The sequence below is a fragment of the Panulirus ornatus genome, chromosome 39, assembly GCF_036320965.1.
Source record: "Panulirus ornatus isolate Po-2019 chromosome 39, ASM3632096v1, whole genome shotgun sequence".
NCBI classification, from domain to species: Eukaryota; Metazoa; Arthropoda; class Malacostraca; order Decapoda; family Palinuridae; genus Panulirus; species Panulirus ornatus.
In genome coordinates, this window is record NC_092262.1 from 12,761,047 (window position 1) to 12,778,519 (window position 17,473).

Here is a 17,473-nt window from a genome sequence, read left to right on the forward strand (position 1 = left end):
TTACTATCAATTTCCTTGTTTCATACACTCTCCCAAATTCAGAAAGCAGCTTCAGCAGTTTCTCAGATGGACTTGTCATTGTTGCTGTGTCATCAGTAAACAGTAACTGCCTCACCTCCACCTGTCTGTAGTTTTGATGTGAGTGAAAAGTCACTATTAAGGCTTTATCATTGTCTGTTGACAAAACAGATTACAATCACATTGAGGAACTTCTCTATTCAGAGGATGCCATCATTTTCCTGCTCCTAAAAGTAACGCAGCATTGGAGCTGCCAGCATTCTGGAAACAGGGTTCTGGGACAATAATAAACAAATAAATATACATATATGTACAGTATCATATTTGCTCTTCACATGTGAACTCCACATCCAAGAGCAATTTTAATCATACAGACATAAAATGTCATTCACAAGTTAACACGAAGGATGATAATGGTGGCACTACCAACACAACAACTAACTGTACTCAGCCATTAGCACTTCACAAAAAGCCTTCATGCGATGCTTGTTACAGATCTACTAACCTGAACTTCAGTGTTAGCATGGTTGTGGTGATGGTGGTGGTGGTGGTGATGAGTTTGGTTATGTTGGTTGTTTTTGTTATCTTGCTCAGCTTGCACTTTCATTCTCGGCAACTGTAGCTGAGGGACTTGCTGCTGCGAGAGGTGAGGGACATTTGGGGCATTACATTAAAATGCTATAAAGTTGCCCCTTTTTCTACTCTACAATAGCTCTTTAAGGGGAATAACATGATCAACTCTAATTCTTAAAAAAAATACTCTGTAACCTCCAAAACTATATCTGACATACTGAGGATTTTCACAATTTGCCACTATTCGCATATATATGATCTGTAAAGATTAACCTTGATCAACACTGATATACTTCATATGAAGGAGGTTGTAATAGTAACAAACATACAACAGTACACATGTCTTTAGTAAACATACAAACAATATGTGAGCATATGTAATTATAGAACAATCACTTCAACCAACATCATAGTCTAAAAAATAAAGAATATCACCTCTCTTAATTTTCCAGTTAATGGATACATAAAATCCTTAAAAGCATCTACTTATATATTATCTGTGCAATACTTTGCTTGTAATAAGTTGGGTAATCTTTGCAAAATTTTCTATTACTGAGTTTAAGCACATCTCTGCTTTGTCAAGAGCCAGACTCACTGGGAATGCTTTAAAACTAAAAAAATTCAGTATGTTGATCTGGCATGAAAACTAGTGAAGCACTTCATTTACGAGATTGCCTTGCACTTTCTAGTGAAGCACCTGACTTAGAATCCAAAATGACAGCAATCATACCAATGTGTATAAACAAAGACAGCACCTCAATACCTATGCAGTTCCCAGGTCATTACAGGAAAATGCAGATAACAGTTTGGGTGCAAAAAAAAATAAAATCATGTAATAGAAGGTTAATGAGAAGATGAAGCTCAGGTTATAAATATGAGCAAGGCCACCGAGTTAGACTGTAGTATGACTGCTCAACACAAGTCTTCACCGAGTGAAGATCAAAAGCTCTATGGAGGATATTTCCATTACAACCATCTTCTTTTTTCATAGCTAAGTTCCACAGGTAAATGAATCCTGCTGGTCTGTGTGTATCATCAATAAATTCTCCCTCATTCCTATCCATAAACATCATCCAATTCTACATTTTTGCTTTAAAAAATTTGATTAAAGCCATAAGAACAAGCTATTACAGTACAATTTCTTCAACAGTATCCTTTCTTTTGACAGATAAGACTAAGTACTTTAAACTACAGAATCTATTGAAAACTGTAGGTTAAAAGTCAACAAACATATGTAAAAGACAATCAGGTAACCAGAAAAATACTAAATGTGGCACTTAAAAGTGCCTTTAAGGTCAAGACATACTTCTGTTTGCAACAATACTGACTGCAATTAAAAAATGGAACATGCACTGTTGTTAATCAATAGACTTATTATCATAACCTCCAAAACCTGTTAATAGATGCTACAAATTATGCTAATCTTTTAATCCACCACCAAACAGAAAGTAATGTTAAACAAACAATACTCTTACTTATGCATGGTATGCAACTATAAACACTGTGCATCTCCAAAACCATCAAAGAATCCGGGCAGCTTAATATAAAGAGTGAATAAACAAAAACATGAACATGAACCATGAATATATTCATCCTATCTACCTGCTTGCCATTATCTCTTATATCACCAGGAGAGTCAGTGATGTTACAAGTTTTAATTAGAAGTTTTAATTAGAAGCAAAATTACTATTGTATAGCATAATGTTAACTTTGTAGTTATAACAAATCCACATTTGTGAAATAAAACCCCTACTTGTACACTATGGTATCCTGTGAAGAAAAATAAATCAACTCTGAACAGTGACATGGCAATAATGCGTTTGATATACATTGCTGGGAGACTCTGTATTACCGAAAAATAATTTCACTCATCTTCATGAGTTATCTGAGAATTACATCAATAATGGAACAAAAACTGTTATGGGCTTTCCACTTGCCCCAGTCTTACTGAAATGGAGGGATAACATAACATTCCAATTAAGTTACATGTATGAATTTCTGACAATTACATGTATGAATTTCTAACAATGTCCAAATCCTCTCTAGAGTGGTGAGGGAGGTGAGTGCAAGAGTCCTGAAGATAGGGGCAAGTATGCAGTCTGGTGGAAGTAGGGAGGCCTACAAGGCAAGTCAGTTGTTTGCTAATGGCAAATTAGAGTCAAACAGTGCAGAAGCTGGTGTCTGAATATGGAGTATGTGTAAAAGAAAAAATTTGATAGTTAATGTTAATAAAAGCAAGATTATTAAGTTTAACAGTAGAGAGACAGGTTACTTGAGTTGAAAGTTTGAATGGAGAAAACCTGGGAGGAAGGGAAGTGTTACAGATAACTGTGAGTGGACATGACAGCAAATGGAATTATGGCAGCTCAGGCGAGTTACAGGGTTGTATAGGGGACAAAGGCCCTGGCAGCTTTGAGGAATGTGTGGACAAAAATGGCATTATCTGTGAGGGTGAAGATGGGTATGTTTGTGGGAAGAGTAGTCCCAACAGAGATATATGGGTTCAAGGCATGTGGTATGAATGAGAATGAACAAGTGTGGATGAATGTGCTGGAAATCAAACAGATGAGGTCAATAAGTGGTGTAAGGAGGGTTGGTCAAGTAAGAAACAATAGTTTAACAAGAGAGGAGTTGAAATAAGTTGAAAGAGTTTTAGAAGGTGTGCTTAAATGGTTTGGACAGAGGATATGTGTCAGAAGTGGAGGGGACAAGGAGAAAGGGAAGAATATACTGGAGATGGAGACATGTAGTAAATAAGGTTTTGAGTGTTTGAGACCTGAACATGCAAGGCTTGCATAGGACAGAGTCAACGGGGGGTAATGCAATATACAGAAGGCAATATGCTGTCAATGGATTGATCTATGGCATATGAAGTGGCCTGGGGAAACCATGGAAAGGTCTATGGGGCCTGTTTGTGGATGGGGGATGTAGTTTCACATGACAGGTAGAGAATGGATGAGAGCAAATGAGGCCAATTCTTTGTCTGTTCTTAGCACACCTCCCTAATGCAGGAAATGGTCCACAAGTATTGGGTAAAAAAAAGTGGGGGGAGATAAAATAAACATACACAGAGTGATGACAGCAACACTTAAAAGAAAACTAAACTCATGGCTGAAGGCCATCCCTGATAAACCATGGACAGACATTTACATAAAATAAGTGGCAGTAGAAAGAATCAGCAGAATACAAGTGAGGGTTGCAGTGAACACTTCACTCTACCTCTGCCATCACAACAAAATTTCATTGATGGTACTTGCAGGTTCTTTCTCTCTCTCACATACCTATTACATATTAAGCTATCACAGAATATCAAGGTTAAAGCAAACATCCAATACATATTCTCCTCCCTCATTAAAACAAAAATTATTTGCTTCAATTTCACACGAAGAGCCAATCAAACAGGTTCTTTCATAAATACTTTTCACCAACTTAATATCCTGTTTCATCATAATCATCAACCATTCTATTCCCTAAGAAAATTCTAATACAAAACATATGGCTCAATTTTACCAGCATTCTGGGAACATATGGCTCAATTATACCAGCAATTTTCAAACTATGTGTTTTGCAGAAATGAACATGTAAACAATTCCACTACTACAGTTATATCAAAACTACTTACCGACTCTGTGACACGTTTTATCTGATTTTGTCTGCTTGCATTCTGGCCTTCCCGGATCTCCATAGCCTCCTCCAACATGTTCCGCAGAATACTGGAGGGTTGTGCTCCACGAATGAACTGATGTTGAAGTAGTTCTGAAGCTGTTGCTCTTTCTTCAGGGTTCTTCACCAAGCATCTAGAATTTTACAAATCTACAACTATTCTGCTGCATGCAAGTTACATTCAATAAAATATTTTCAGAGGAAAAGGTACTACAGTAGTTAAAGTATTCTATATAGACATGGGGATGCTGCCAGGGAACCATATCTTCAATAGAAATTGAATTGCCAATCATGATGAAAGGCATTTTTCATTACAAATGTTTTGACAACATCATGCCATCATCAGTTGCTGAATAAATAAGGATTATTCACTGAAGCACAGAACAATCTTTAAAGGCAAAACAAAAACATGCTGCTAACTTGGATTTCATCATTCTGTTAGAAAGTGACTATCCCGTCAAACAACAAAATGCTTTTGGGGACCTTTCAACATAGTTCACAGGGGGTGGTGTTTCCTTTCTGTATCGTTTCTCAAGATATCTTTTCATATTTTACTGTATACATCCTATAAATTCTTTTGATCTTTACTATTTCTCTTTTAGCCAAAGATGGCATAGGTGAACATACCAAAATTTAATTTTCATATACAATTCATTACCTACTATATCAAGTGGAAGAACAAAGGAGACTGGAGGTGCATTCTAACTTGCAACCCATATTTCATGTAGTTTGCTCACATGCCTTCTCATGGCAAACCATATATCATGTATGTTTGCTCACAAGCTTTCTTAAACACAATAACAAACAATGCTGTTGATTTTTACTTACAAAAATAACTGATTTGGTTCACTGAAACATTAAATATAACAAACTTTATATCCTACCTGGACACAAAATCAATAAATTCAGGCTGCCACTGGTCAGGTTCACGGAATGATGGTGGGGGCTTTGTGGGAATCATAAATATGGCACGCATGGGATGAATGTCTCCATAAGGAGGTTTACCTTCTGCCATTTCTAATGCCGTTATACCTGTAAAAACATAACAAGCCTTTAAGAAAACACAACTAGACTTTCTCAAATATTTCTGCCTATATCACATCATCATATAAATGCACTGCAATGAGTGAATATAACATTATATTCAGGGAATGGTTTACTTGGTCTTCTGATGGAAAAGAAGGCATTGTTTTCACCAAACTAATAATTTCGTACAAAAGCTTCGGAATATTTCTGATAGTTTTCAATAGAGAATGTCATACATTATGCAAGACAGCTAAAGACTGAATGTGTACAAATGAGGCTAATGTTTTTATGTTCCTAATGCTACCTCAAGAGGGCAGTTACGGAAATTATATATATATATATATATATATATATATTTTTTTTTTTTCATACTATTCGCTATTTCCCGCGATAGCGAGGTAGCGTTAAGAACAGAGGACTGGGCCTTTGAGGGAATATCCTCACCTGGCCCTCTTCTCTGTTCCTTCTTTTGGAAAATTAAAAAAAAACAAAAAAAAAACGAGAGGGGAGGATTTCCAGCCCCCCGCTCCCTTCCCTTTTAGTCGCCTTCTACGACACGCAGGGAATACGTGGGAAGTATTCTTTCTCCCTATCCCCAGGGAATAATATATATATATATATATATATATATTTTTTTTTTTTTGCCGCTGTCTCCCGCATTTGCGAGGTAGCGCAAGGAAACAGACGAAAGAAATGGCCCAACCCACCCCCATACACATGTATATACATACGTCCACACACGCAAATATACATACCTACACAGCTTTCCATGGTTTACCCCAGACGCTTCACATGCCCTGATTCAATCCACTGACAGCACATCAACCCCGGTATACCACATCGATCCAATTCACTCTATTCCTTGCCCTCCTTTCACCCTCCTGCATGTTCAGGCCCCGATCACACAAAATCTTTTTCACTCCATCTTTCCACCTCCAATTTGGTCTCCCACTTCTCCTCGTTCCCTCCACCTTCGACACATATATCCTCTTGGTCAATCTTTCCTCACTCATTCTCTCCATGTGCCCAAACCATTTCAAAACACCCTCTTCTGCTCTCTCAACCACGCTCTTTTTATTTCCACACATCTCTCTTACCCTTACGTTACTTACTCGATCAAACCACCTCACACCACGCATTGTCCTCAAACATCTCATTTCCAGCACATCCATCCTCCTGCGCACAACTCTATCCATAGCCCACGCCTCGCAACCATACAACATTGTTGGAACCACTATTCTTTCAAACATACCCATTTTTGCTTTCCGAGATAATGTTCTCGACTTCCACACATTCTTCAAGGCTCCCAGAATTTTCGCCCCCTCCCCCACCCTATGATCCACTTCCGCTTCCATGGTTCCATCCGCTGCCAGATCCACTCCCAGATATCTAAAACACTTTACTTACTCCAGTTTTTCTCCATTCAAACTTACCTCCCAATTGACTTGACCCTCAACCCTACTGTACCTAATAACCTTGCTCTTATTCACATTTACTCTTAACTTTCTACTTTCACACACTTTACCAAACTCAGTCACCAGCTTCTGCAGTTTCTCACATGAATCAGCCATGATTGGTTCTCAGTGAATGTAGGTTTGCAGCAGGGGGTGTGTGATGTCTCCATGGTTGTTTAATTTGTTTATGGATGGGGTTGTTAGGGAGGTGAATGCAAGAGTTTTGGAAAGAGGGGCAAGTATGAAGTCTGTTGGGGATGAGAGAGCTTGGGAAGTGAGTCAGTTGTTCGCTGATGATACAGCGCTGGTGGCTGATTCATGTGAGAAACTGCAGAAGCTGGTGACCGAGTTTGGTAAAGTGTGTGAAAGAAAGTTAAGAGTAAATGTGAATAAGAGCAAGGTTATTAGGTACAGTAGGGTTGAGGGTCAAGTCAATTGGGAGGTAAGTTTGAATGGAGAAAAACTGGAGGAAGTAAAGTGTTTTAGATATCTGGGAGTGGATCTGGCAGCGGATGGAACCATGGAAGCGGAAGTGGATCATAGGGTGGGGGAGGGGGTGAAAATCCTGGGAGCCTTGAAGAATGTGTGGAAGTCAAGAACATTATCTCGGAAAGCAAAAATGGGTATGTTTGAAAGAATAGTGGTTCCAACAATGTTGTATGGTTGCGAGGCATGGGCTATGGATAGAGTTGTGCGCAGGAGGATGGATGTGCTGGAAACGAGATGTTTGAGGACAATGCGTGGTGTGAGGTGGTTTGATCGAGTAAGTAACGTAAGGGTAAGAGAGATGTGTGGAAATAAAAAGAGCGTGGTTGAGAGAGCAGAAGAGGGTGTTTTGAAATGGTTTGGGCACATGGAGAGAATGAGTGAGGAAAGATTGACCAAGAGGATATATGTGTCGGAGGTGGAGGGAACGAGGAGAAGTGGGAGACCAAATTGGAGGTGGAAAGATGGAGTGAAAAAGATTTTGTGTGATCGGGGCCTGAACATGCAGGAGGGTGAAAGGAGGGCAAGGAATAGAGTGAACTGGATCGATGTGGTATACCGGGGTTGACGTGCTGTCAGTGGATTGAATCAGGGCATGTGAAGTGTCTGGGGTAAACCATGGAAAGCTGTGCAGGTATGTATATTTGCGTGTGAGGATGTATGTATATACATGTGTATGGGGGTGGGTTGGGCCATTTCTTTCGTCTGTTTCCTTGCGCTACCTCGTAAACGCGGGAGACAGCGACAAAGCAAAAAAAAAAAAATATATATATATATATATATAAAAAAGGCTTATCACAAGCTTACTTACCTAAACTCCATATATCTGCTACACAATCATAACCTATTTCCTGAATTACTTCTGGGGCCATCCAAAAAGGAGTGCCTATCACAGTGTTTCTTTTGGCCATTGTGTCCTGTAAAGAAGTATTTATCTTTAAAATAAGTGATCCTACATACCTATTAACTATTTTCCACTAAAATATCTACTGCTTGTCATTCCGCAAAAAAAAAGGCCTTTTCATGTACATAAATCATGGAACCTAAAGTAGCAGGCACAGCAAGTTTACCTCACAGAGTTGGGTGTCCCAGTCCCTACAGAAAGCCTCCAGGTTGGGGCTGTAGATCCCAGTTCTGCACGTGTATCTCATAAAAGAGGTATGTAGTGTCTCATAAAAGGGATAATATCAGGTCAGACAAAAGCCAAATGCCTGGAACCATTTTCAAAAAAGAGTTGTAGGATAGTATGGGTGCATGGTATGAGAAAAAAAAAAAGAATGGAAGTTCTAGAAACCTTTTGTAAAAAAGCAAAACCGAGACAAGTTAGGTATGTGCAAGACAGGACTGAGAAGCACTGGGACCTTTAAGCAGAATGGAGTGAATAGCAGTGTCAGGCTTGCCAGAGGATATGGATAAAATATGCAAGAGAAGGTGTGAATGAAGGAGCAGAAGGCTATGGGGATGTTTGCTTGCTGTAATGATCAAACATACACAGTGTGATGACACAGGAAGAGGTCAAAAATAACATTTGGAGAAGCTTGTGATATCAAAAGAATACAAAGGAAAAACTGTGTGATGAACAACTTAAATGGATAAGGGACACATCAGTAGTGACAGGCAGGTACAGGATTCCATGTGTAATGGTAACGGCAAAAGAAAACATGGATTATGCACATATACAGGCATGAGCCTTGCAAATACATACCTTAAACACAGAGATGTTCATATGTATATACTCATGCACTGATGACATATACAAAATCAATAAGTAAATCATACATGCAATTAGAGCCAAAATCTTTTATTTGTTAAAAGAACACTATCACATAAAAATATCATAAACAGAAGAGAAATACTTACGGACAGCTGACCTGCCACACCAAAGTCTGCCAGTTTGGCATGACCTTGGGTATTAAGTAATATATTTCCAGCTTTGATGTCTCTGTGAATTTTCCTTCTGAGGTGGAGATACTCCAAACCACGCAGAGTATCTAATACAACTGTTGCTATTTCTTCTTCAGTCAGCGTTTTCTTCCGTAATCTCATGATGTCCGATACTGAACCAGCACCACAGTACTCCATGACAATCTGGAAATCAGATCATTAAAACAGCTGTCAGTGTTTCTACTTTTCCTGTCCTGCAGTAAATACATTATACCTTTCCCAAGACAAAACTCTAACTGAATATACAGAGATGAAAATGCTATCCTAATGCCTTGCTACATTCAAAGATAAACGAATATCTTTCTTAACTCAGATATGACCAGTTATAGCTTTTCCTTTAAAACTATCCCCAAACAGAATGTAAAAGGCATCAAATTTCAATCAACAGGATAAAAACTGATCATATTAATGTAATCAAACATCATTGTCTTAATCCAGTCAAGACTGCCTCTAAAAGCAAGTTGGAGGATGAAAGGCACTGCTTAACCTTCGTTATCCACATTATAATCACCATGCATAAAGAGGTTGGTCTTTCCTACCAAAACTAAATTTCTGTGCTGAGCAAATGAGTAAGGAAAAACAATGCTTCAATCATAATGGGACCAAAGCCACTGGGAGGTGGTAATCTTCGTTACATCAAACCATAAGCCTCTCTTAAAATCAAAATTTATCATTATGGATTGATATCAGTCAAAACCTCCCTTCTAGTAAAGCAGAATAACTTCATTGCTATTTTCTTTTAACTGTACTCTTCCGAGTAAACTATCCACACATCCATATCCCTCAAAGAAATGCTCCCAACTTGTCTCTGGCTTTACAATACAGTGTGATCTTAATTTTCTGAATAATAACATTATACATATAACTTGGCCATTAAATAAACGCTGCTGACTAATCCCTGGATAATTTTGAAAGTCACCCACAACAACTTTCCTAATTACAGGGGAAAAATAATTGCATCCTTCTCAATTTTTGGGACTGTACCTTCCTTACAGGTTCTCATGCATACAAATAAAAGCACTTGTGTATGATCCCATTTCTGTATTTCAATTGTCACTGTATGTACTCCAAATCTATCACCAAATTCCAACTTTATCATTATTTTCACTACTTCAGACTCGATTGACCTACTGCAATCCCTCTGATTCTGCAATCTCTTTGCCTCTAAACATAGCATGGATGTTTTACATGTCCTTCTAACTCCACCTTAAAAAAAACATGAAAATCATGGTAAAAATTATGATTCACTCCACTTCAAACACTTGATGATATATATTTTCTGCAAGAAATTGCAAAGCTGAAAAACATTTCCAGTAACTAGTGGGGTTGGTGGTTAGATATAAAGTGCACTGGGTGTGAAGGAACTAGTGGTGTTGCATAGAAATGAATGCCGAGCATATTAAGGTGGGACTGTATCGTGAGGATCTTTGTTTCATTGTGTAGATGTTGAGTGTGTTGGCTGCACAACCAGTATTTGCTCTGAATGCACATTTCCAATATCTAAGTGTAGGCAGCCAGGAATTGCTCTGAGAGCACATTTCCAATAACTAAGTGAACTCTTTTTACTACATGAAAACATTACTGGGTTAGAAACTAACCCACAAATCAGAATCCTTGAAGTACGAGCCGTAGTATTTGACAACATGATGGGAATCACACTGTTGCATAATGGATATCTCTTTTATGATCTCCTGTAGGTCTGTATCGATGGGCACTTGTTTTATGGCCAGCACCTGCCCCGACTCCTTATGCAATGCCTTGTATACACTTCCATAGGATCTGTAATGAGAATAAAAAATTTCTGAAAGATAAGACTGTTTTATAAATTGTATCTTAGTTTCAAAAAAAATATATTTTTTTTTTTCACACATATCTGCCATTTCCTGCATCAGCGAGGTAGCGCTAAGAACAGAGGACTGAGCCTTTGAGAGAAAATCCTCACTTGGCCCCCTTCTCTGTTACCTCTTTTGGAAAAGTAGAAACTGGAGGGGAGGCTTTCCAGCTCCCTTCCCTTTTAGTCGACTTCCACGACACACAGGGAATACATGGAAAGTATTCTTTCTCCCCTATCCCCAGGCCATTCTTTTGTCTGTTTCCTTGCGCTACCTTGCTAACATGGGAAACAGCGACAAAGCAAACAAAAGGACTTCTACCTTGTAACATTTCACAGGATAAAATGCCACACAGCTGCAAGCACTTCATAAAGTGAGCAGGTGATACCAGCACTTTTCAGGTTGCCTCTGAGCAAACAAGGGCTGCTTATGAAATTCAAGAAAAGAACTAGCCAGCATAATGCCATTTCTGAAGCACAACAAGCTTACTCCTACTTCTGGAGCATTCATTATATTCCTTGAGGTGTCTTCTCATCATCACTCCCACGAAACCCTTATTTCCCACTGTTCATGCACTATACCTTTCAAATTGTGGTTTTGGCAACCATAGGGTCTTCCACGAACATAACCTCCATGGTTGGAAAGGACTTCTATAAAGAGTGTTCAGAGAAGCCTGTCTCTCAAGCAGCAGCATGCCTTAGAAAGGCAATACCCACTCAATCATAAAACAGTGTAGCTATAGCTTCTGCTGTAATCAATAAAACATTCCTTAAATGGGCATGATATATTGGTTACGATTCTAGCCAATCATCATACAGCTTCAGAGCATTATAGTGTTTTAATAAGGCACGAAATCTGAAAAAAATAATCCCAAATATTCCCCCGTGCTATGATGCAGCACTAAATGAAATGACTTTGGTAAGCCCAATTAAGCACTTTAAAGGTGCACAGGCAACAATCATCACACATGGTAAGCCAAGGTTGAAACTGTCTTACCAACATCACAGGGGTTTCCTATAGAACCATGTAGTAGTACGAACATTCTCTCCTACTGTGACACATCTACAATCAGCAAAAACATCTGCCTGAAGGACTTTTATTTGGCATAGAAACCACCCTTATCAAAATACCACTACTTCTGTAACATTACTAAATGTTTCCTTCTATAACATTATATTAACATGTTTTATTTTCCACCTCCTGGCCTGTAAATTAGTGAAGACCAGATCCTTATCACATGTGTCACATGCTTAAGCATATACCAAGACTAGCACATGATACTCTCCATGCATGACTGTCCAATTTACATTACGAACACCATCATTTTATATTGATTCCATTTACATACTTGTTGCAGTCCTACAAATCACATTTTTGGCTTTCCTACAGGCCAATACAAGATTACATAAGAACCCTAGACATCTGTCCTCAAAATTAAGAAAGATTCCATCAATGTATCCAAGTGACAATAACTGATCCAAAAACATTATTTATGAACAATCTCAGAACAAATGCAGAATAACAATGCAGGGAATAAATATCTCCATGAATGGGACTCAACTAGCCTTCTGCAGGAGAGCCAAGCAAGGTGGTGCCACTCCCTACTGATGGAGATCTTAATATGTCCCATGCCGTTGCTATGCACTCGCTCTACTATCACATGAGCTCCGTTTTTCTCAGTGTCTCTGGCAAAAAAGAGCTGCTGCTGGTTGCCAATGCTTGGGTACTTGGCCAAGGAGAGATCCACAATGATTATATGAAAGAAATGGCTATCTGATTAGTAGGAGATTAACCATTTCTATCATTATGACCTAGTAGTTATCACCATGCAGGCAGAAATTCATATCCCACAGGCAGAAATATTGACATGTCACAGCTTAACCGTCAGGGCAGGAATTTTTGAGATCGGGAATGACATGTTTCATAGGGTGGACCCCTGTTTAACTTGGATATAAACAACCATTGAAAGGAATTTGGACACAGCTGGGTCGGCTTTGTGCATGATATCATCACTTTAATGCTGGGAAAAGCAAGCCTACTTCGTCTACTTGTGTTACACAGCAAAAGTCGTGGCCACTTGCCATTAAATATGGTAATGATACAAAACCCAACTCAACCCATACAGCAAAATTCGTAACAGCAACCTAACTACTTAACTACAGCCAATTCGTAATAGCAGCTTTGTAATGCATACACACGTTAACCAGTTATATAATCTGTTACTACCGCATTGCCTGCCAAACTACAACGAAATACATGACAGATCAATACAACAGTATCACCCAAAGTTACAAGTGAAAGACTGAGCCACATAATCCAAAGAAAAACTACATCATGAACACCATGAGCTCCCCAGGTGAACATGGTGACCCTAAATTGAACATATAACCTCCCCCATCTAATTGAGAGGCCTGCAACTGTACATGGAGGGGAGACTGGAGGGCATTCCTAACTCATCTAGCCCCTCTAAACCAGGTGCCAGCCATGCGGGTCCAAGTGACCACACCCGGCAACAGCCGGCCGGGTTCACCACACTACTTGTTCACCACATCATTCGTTCACCACTCTACTCGTTCACCACACAATTCGTTCACCACGCTACTCGTTCACCACACCATTCGTTCACCACGCTACTTGTTCACCACACCATTCGTTCACCACACTACTTGTTCACCACACCACCTCTGCCACTGTTCAAAGTCGACGCGACTCACACAGACCAACACTTACCTTATTTCAAAACCAAATTGTCTACTTCAAAACCAAATTGTCATCTTACTATTAACAGCTGGATCAACTGCTTCCTAAGGCATAAATTGAGGAATAAAGATGCATACGCGATGAAGATTAACATCCATTAATCACCGAATAAATAATCATGTTTATCTACTTATCTAAATTAGATATCCGGCTTACTTTAACTCTACACGTGTACTATATATATGAGGTGGTTACTATAACTCTACACATGTGTACTATGAGGTGATCTGACTCACTCTTTGTTCAAAGTGAACACCTAATTTTTAGATTCTAAATAAAGACAGCAGTACCATAGAACCTCACTGAAATGTAGCAGACTCGACCAATACGTTCACTCAAATCTAATATTTAAATTGTCCAAATCTTACTAACTTGGGTCTCCCAGAGCTTGCTGGGTTAGTCAGTGGGAATTTCAGTAACACTCTCTGATTAACTGACCCTCACAACACAGACTACAACCCAGTTTAATCATAAATTCATCATGAACTATTCGACGCGGGATTTGTGTGACCAATTTGCCTATTTCTAGGCCCCAAGCAGCCTAGCTCCAACTGACATGGAGCCAGCAGACTGGTCGTCACACTTACTCGCACACACACAATCATTGTGTCATCTGTGACAGTCATGCATGCACTGCCATGCTTGCTTGATCACGTCCCGAATTCAAGCACAACTCAGAACCTCGTCCAGGAAACCCATTATCTCGCTCATTTCGGCTCTAACTCTTGCTATATAGTCAACCTTAATGGCGACAAAATATCTATCATATTCAGCTATACATTTTCTTAAGCAGATACTTAGTGACGTAACAGAATTATCTTAAAGTAATCCAAAAAGGGGGATTATTTCGAGAGAGAATTCGATTCAAATAGTAAAATGCAACAACGACCGGCTTCTCTGCCGGACGTATGATGCCACAGTTATCGCCATTACTCAAGGCCACAGTCGCTCCTGTTTTAGTTATAACTTAACTAACATTAAATCCTTTTTTAGCACAGACCTTATCTTTACCTAACTTAGACCTTTCTCAATTTAATCTTAGTCATCGTAGCCTGGCAAGCGCCCACCTTTATACTGCGAGGCCAGACCAGGGGGTATCTCTTAATGTCCTTCGTCCATGTTATCATATTGTTTCATTCAAAAAGAAACAAGATACATTTTTGGACTAAGTTTTACCAAGAAGCGAAGCTACGATTGGAAAATTGTCACCCCATTTTTTTCATTGCGAAATAATATCTAGAAACTGTTCTTTAAAGAGAACTACTCATGTCTTTGTCTATGTTCCACACTGGTATATCTACTGTGTCTTATCTGTGGCATATCCTGTACTAGGCAGCTAATCTATGTCCTGAGTGGCTGTGGCATTACTGGTGGAACATAGGTTGACGCTGTGGCAAACGGGGCAAAGATTTGTGGAGCTTATTTTGATAATTTAGGACAACAGACAAACTGCAGGGATAATGTAATCATCACAAAGAACACGGAGACTAAATAGATTAATGAGGTGAACAAATGATCATTATTTAATGATCACTGACAATATATTTCACCAGTGACGTCACGTTAAACAATATATATATATATATATATATATATATATATATATATGGCACAGAAAGTAATGTTAAGGTGCACATCATGAAGATGGCTAGCAGCAGCTGGTCACAGACTTGACGATGATAAAGATGAAGACAAGCTATTGACTGCACCGAGGCTATTAATAAAGTATCTATTAAAACAGAAAACGGAGGTTCATTGAGAAATTAAAACTAAAGGAGGCAAGGTAAAAATAAATAAACAGAGGGGGAAAAGTTAAAATTGATAAAGTGTGAGAGGGGAAAGGTTAACATTAATAAAATGGGAGAGACCAAAGTTGACAGTTGACAAACTGGGATACAATAATTACTGAATAATTAATAATGAGGTTTTGCCCTAACGAGAGAGCGGGGTAAAGCCTAGTTCTCACTGTAAAATAATACAGTTTCTAAGAACAAGCTTTGAGAGAGAGAGAGAGAGAGAGAGAGAGAGAGAGAGAGAGAGAGAGAGAGAGAGAGAGAGAGAGATGCTTTGTGAGGAAGGCAGACAGAGCCCTAATAAAAACAATAAGCTGGGGAATGAATTGGGAAAAAATATTTTCTTTCGAGTTTATCTTTTAGATCAAAACACAGGTGTTCGACCCCAAGGCTCATGTTACTACCTATTACGTCACAGGAAACCATAACCTAACAACCCCCCCCCCCAAACCTTCCCATGAAGGGAGGATGAACAGCCGGGCAGACTGCAGAGAGACTTAGTGACCCATGGGGCTAACCCTCCCCTGCCCCCTCACAGTCTTAATATATAGTAATGTCACACTTTGCCAACCAACTTAACACAGAGCCTAAGTGAGGTTATAAATCAAGAGGGGGGGGGGGGTTGGCAAGCCAGAAAGGAAAACAAAATACGAGATAATTACGAGGCAAAAAAAATCACAAAGCAAAAAAAATAATGTTCCTGGGCAAAACAAAATTTACTAAGCAAAAATTAATGTTACTATGAAAAAAAAAACGAATAAGACGAGGCAAAAAAAAAAAAATTGAGGCAAAAAACGTTACAAGGCAAAATGAAAAAAAAAGTTACAAGGGAAAAAAGAATGTTACAAAAGAATGTTTCAAAGGAAGAAAAGAATGTCACGACACAAAAAAAAAAGAATGTTACAAATAAAAAAAATCACGAGGCAAAAAAAGAACATTATAAGGCAAAAAAATAGAATGTTACAAGGCAAAATAAGTAACTCACCCCTCGCCCAGTTTGCAGATAATGTCAAACACTTCCTCTGGCTGACGCATAAGAGACTCCTCACTCAGCTTCACCAACTCCCTGTAACACAAACATCAAGTAACACATCATGTAACACATCAAGTAACACATCATCAAGTAACATCATGTAACACATCATGTAACACATCATCAAGTAACACAAACATCAAGTAACACATGTAACAGAAAATGTAACACAAACATCAAGTAACACATCATGTAACACAAACATCAAGTTACACATCACGTTACATCAAGCAACACAAGTTTGAACATCAGTTGTACATATGACAATTATAATCATGAACTTGAAGATTTAATTATGATAATTAACAACTTAAGATTTAATGATGATAATCAAGAATTTAAGATGAAATTATTACAAAATTGCAACACCCCTTCTCTCCCCCCCACCCACCCCCTCCCCAGACAACACTCTGAAACACCCTGTCTCTCTCTCTCTCTCTCTCTCTCTCTCTCTCTCTCTGAGAGACAGCGCAACAGGAAGTGATACCAGCCAGTGTAAACCGTTGTATCGTAAAATGTGCATGTATGACCCCTCGCTAGGTCAATACCCCCCCACCCACCTCACCCCAGGGGAGGGGGGGGGTTAAAGAGGACAACATGTCTTCCGCTTTGACCGAAGCATTGAACGCGCGCGCGCACGACACATTTTGTTTCGTTTTTTGAACATTCCACAGTGTGCAGTAGGTCGTCCAAAGCATCATTCTCGTTTTCTAATCCGTAAAAAAAAAAATACTATTCAGAAGGGTCCGACCCCATCCCCATTTTCTTTGGCGGAAGAATTATCTAAAAAGGGTTAGACCCCATCCCCATATTTCACTAGGATTCGAACCCATCTTCATTTTCTTTGGCGGTCGAATTATCTCGATGGATCAGACCCAATCTTCGTTTTCT

At 39.0% G+C, this 17,473-nt stretch overlaps 1 protein-coding gene across 6 annotated transcripts in view; it reads right to left on the reverse strand.

Moving 5' to 3' along the window:
• Positions 1 to 17,473, reverse strand: part of hpo (serine/threonine-protein kinase hippo) — a 57,775-nt gene that overhangs the window by 23,695 nt on the left and 16,607 nt on the right. For 5 of the 6 annotated variants that reach the window (XM_071685128.1, XM_071685125.1, XM_071685124.1 and 2 more), the window contains 7 exons: positions 16,535 to 16,615; positions 10,763 to 10,943; positions 9,081 to 9,308; positions 8,032 to 8,137; positions 5,139 to 5,286; positions 4,214 to 4,388; positions 524 to 655 (listed from right to left, as the gene is read on the reverse strand). In XM_071685128.1, the coding sequence (XP_071541229.1) occupies positions 524 to 655; positions 4,214 to 4,388; positions 5,139 to 5,286; positions 8,032 to 8,137; positions 9,081 to 9,308; positions 10,763 to 10,943; positions 16,535 to 16,615 (1,051 nt within the window). The remainder of the gene's footprint in view (positions 1 to 523; positions 656 to 4,213; positions 4,389 to 5,138; positions 5,287 to 8,031; positions 8,138 to 9,080; positions 9,309 to 10,762; positions 10,944 to 16,534; positions 16,616 to 17,473) is intronic. The other variant, XM_071685129.1, reaches the window with a different exon arrangement.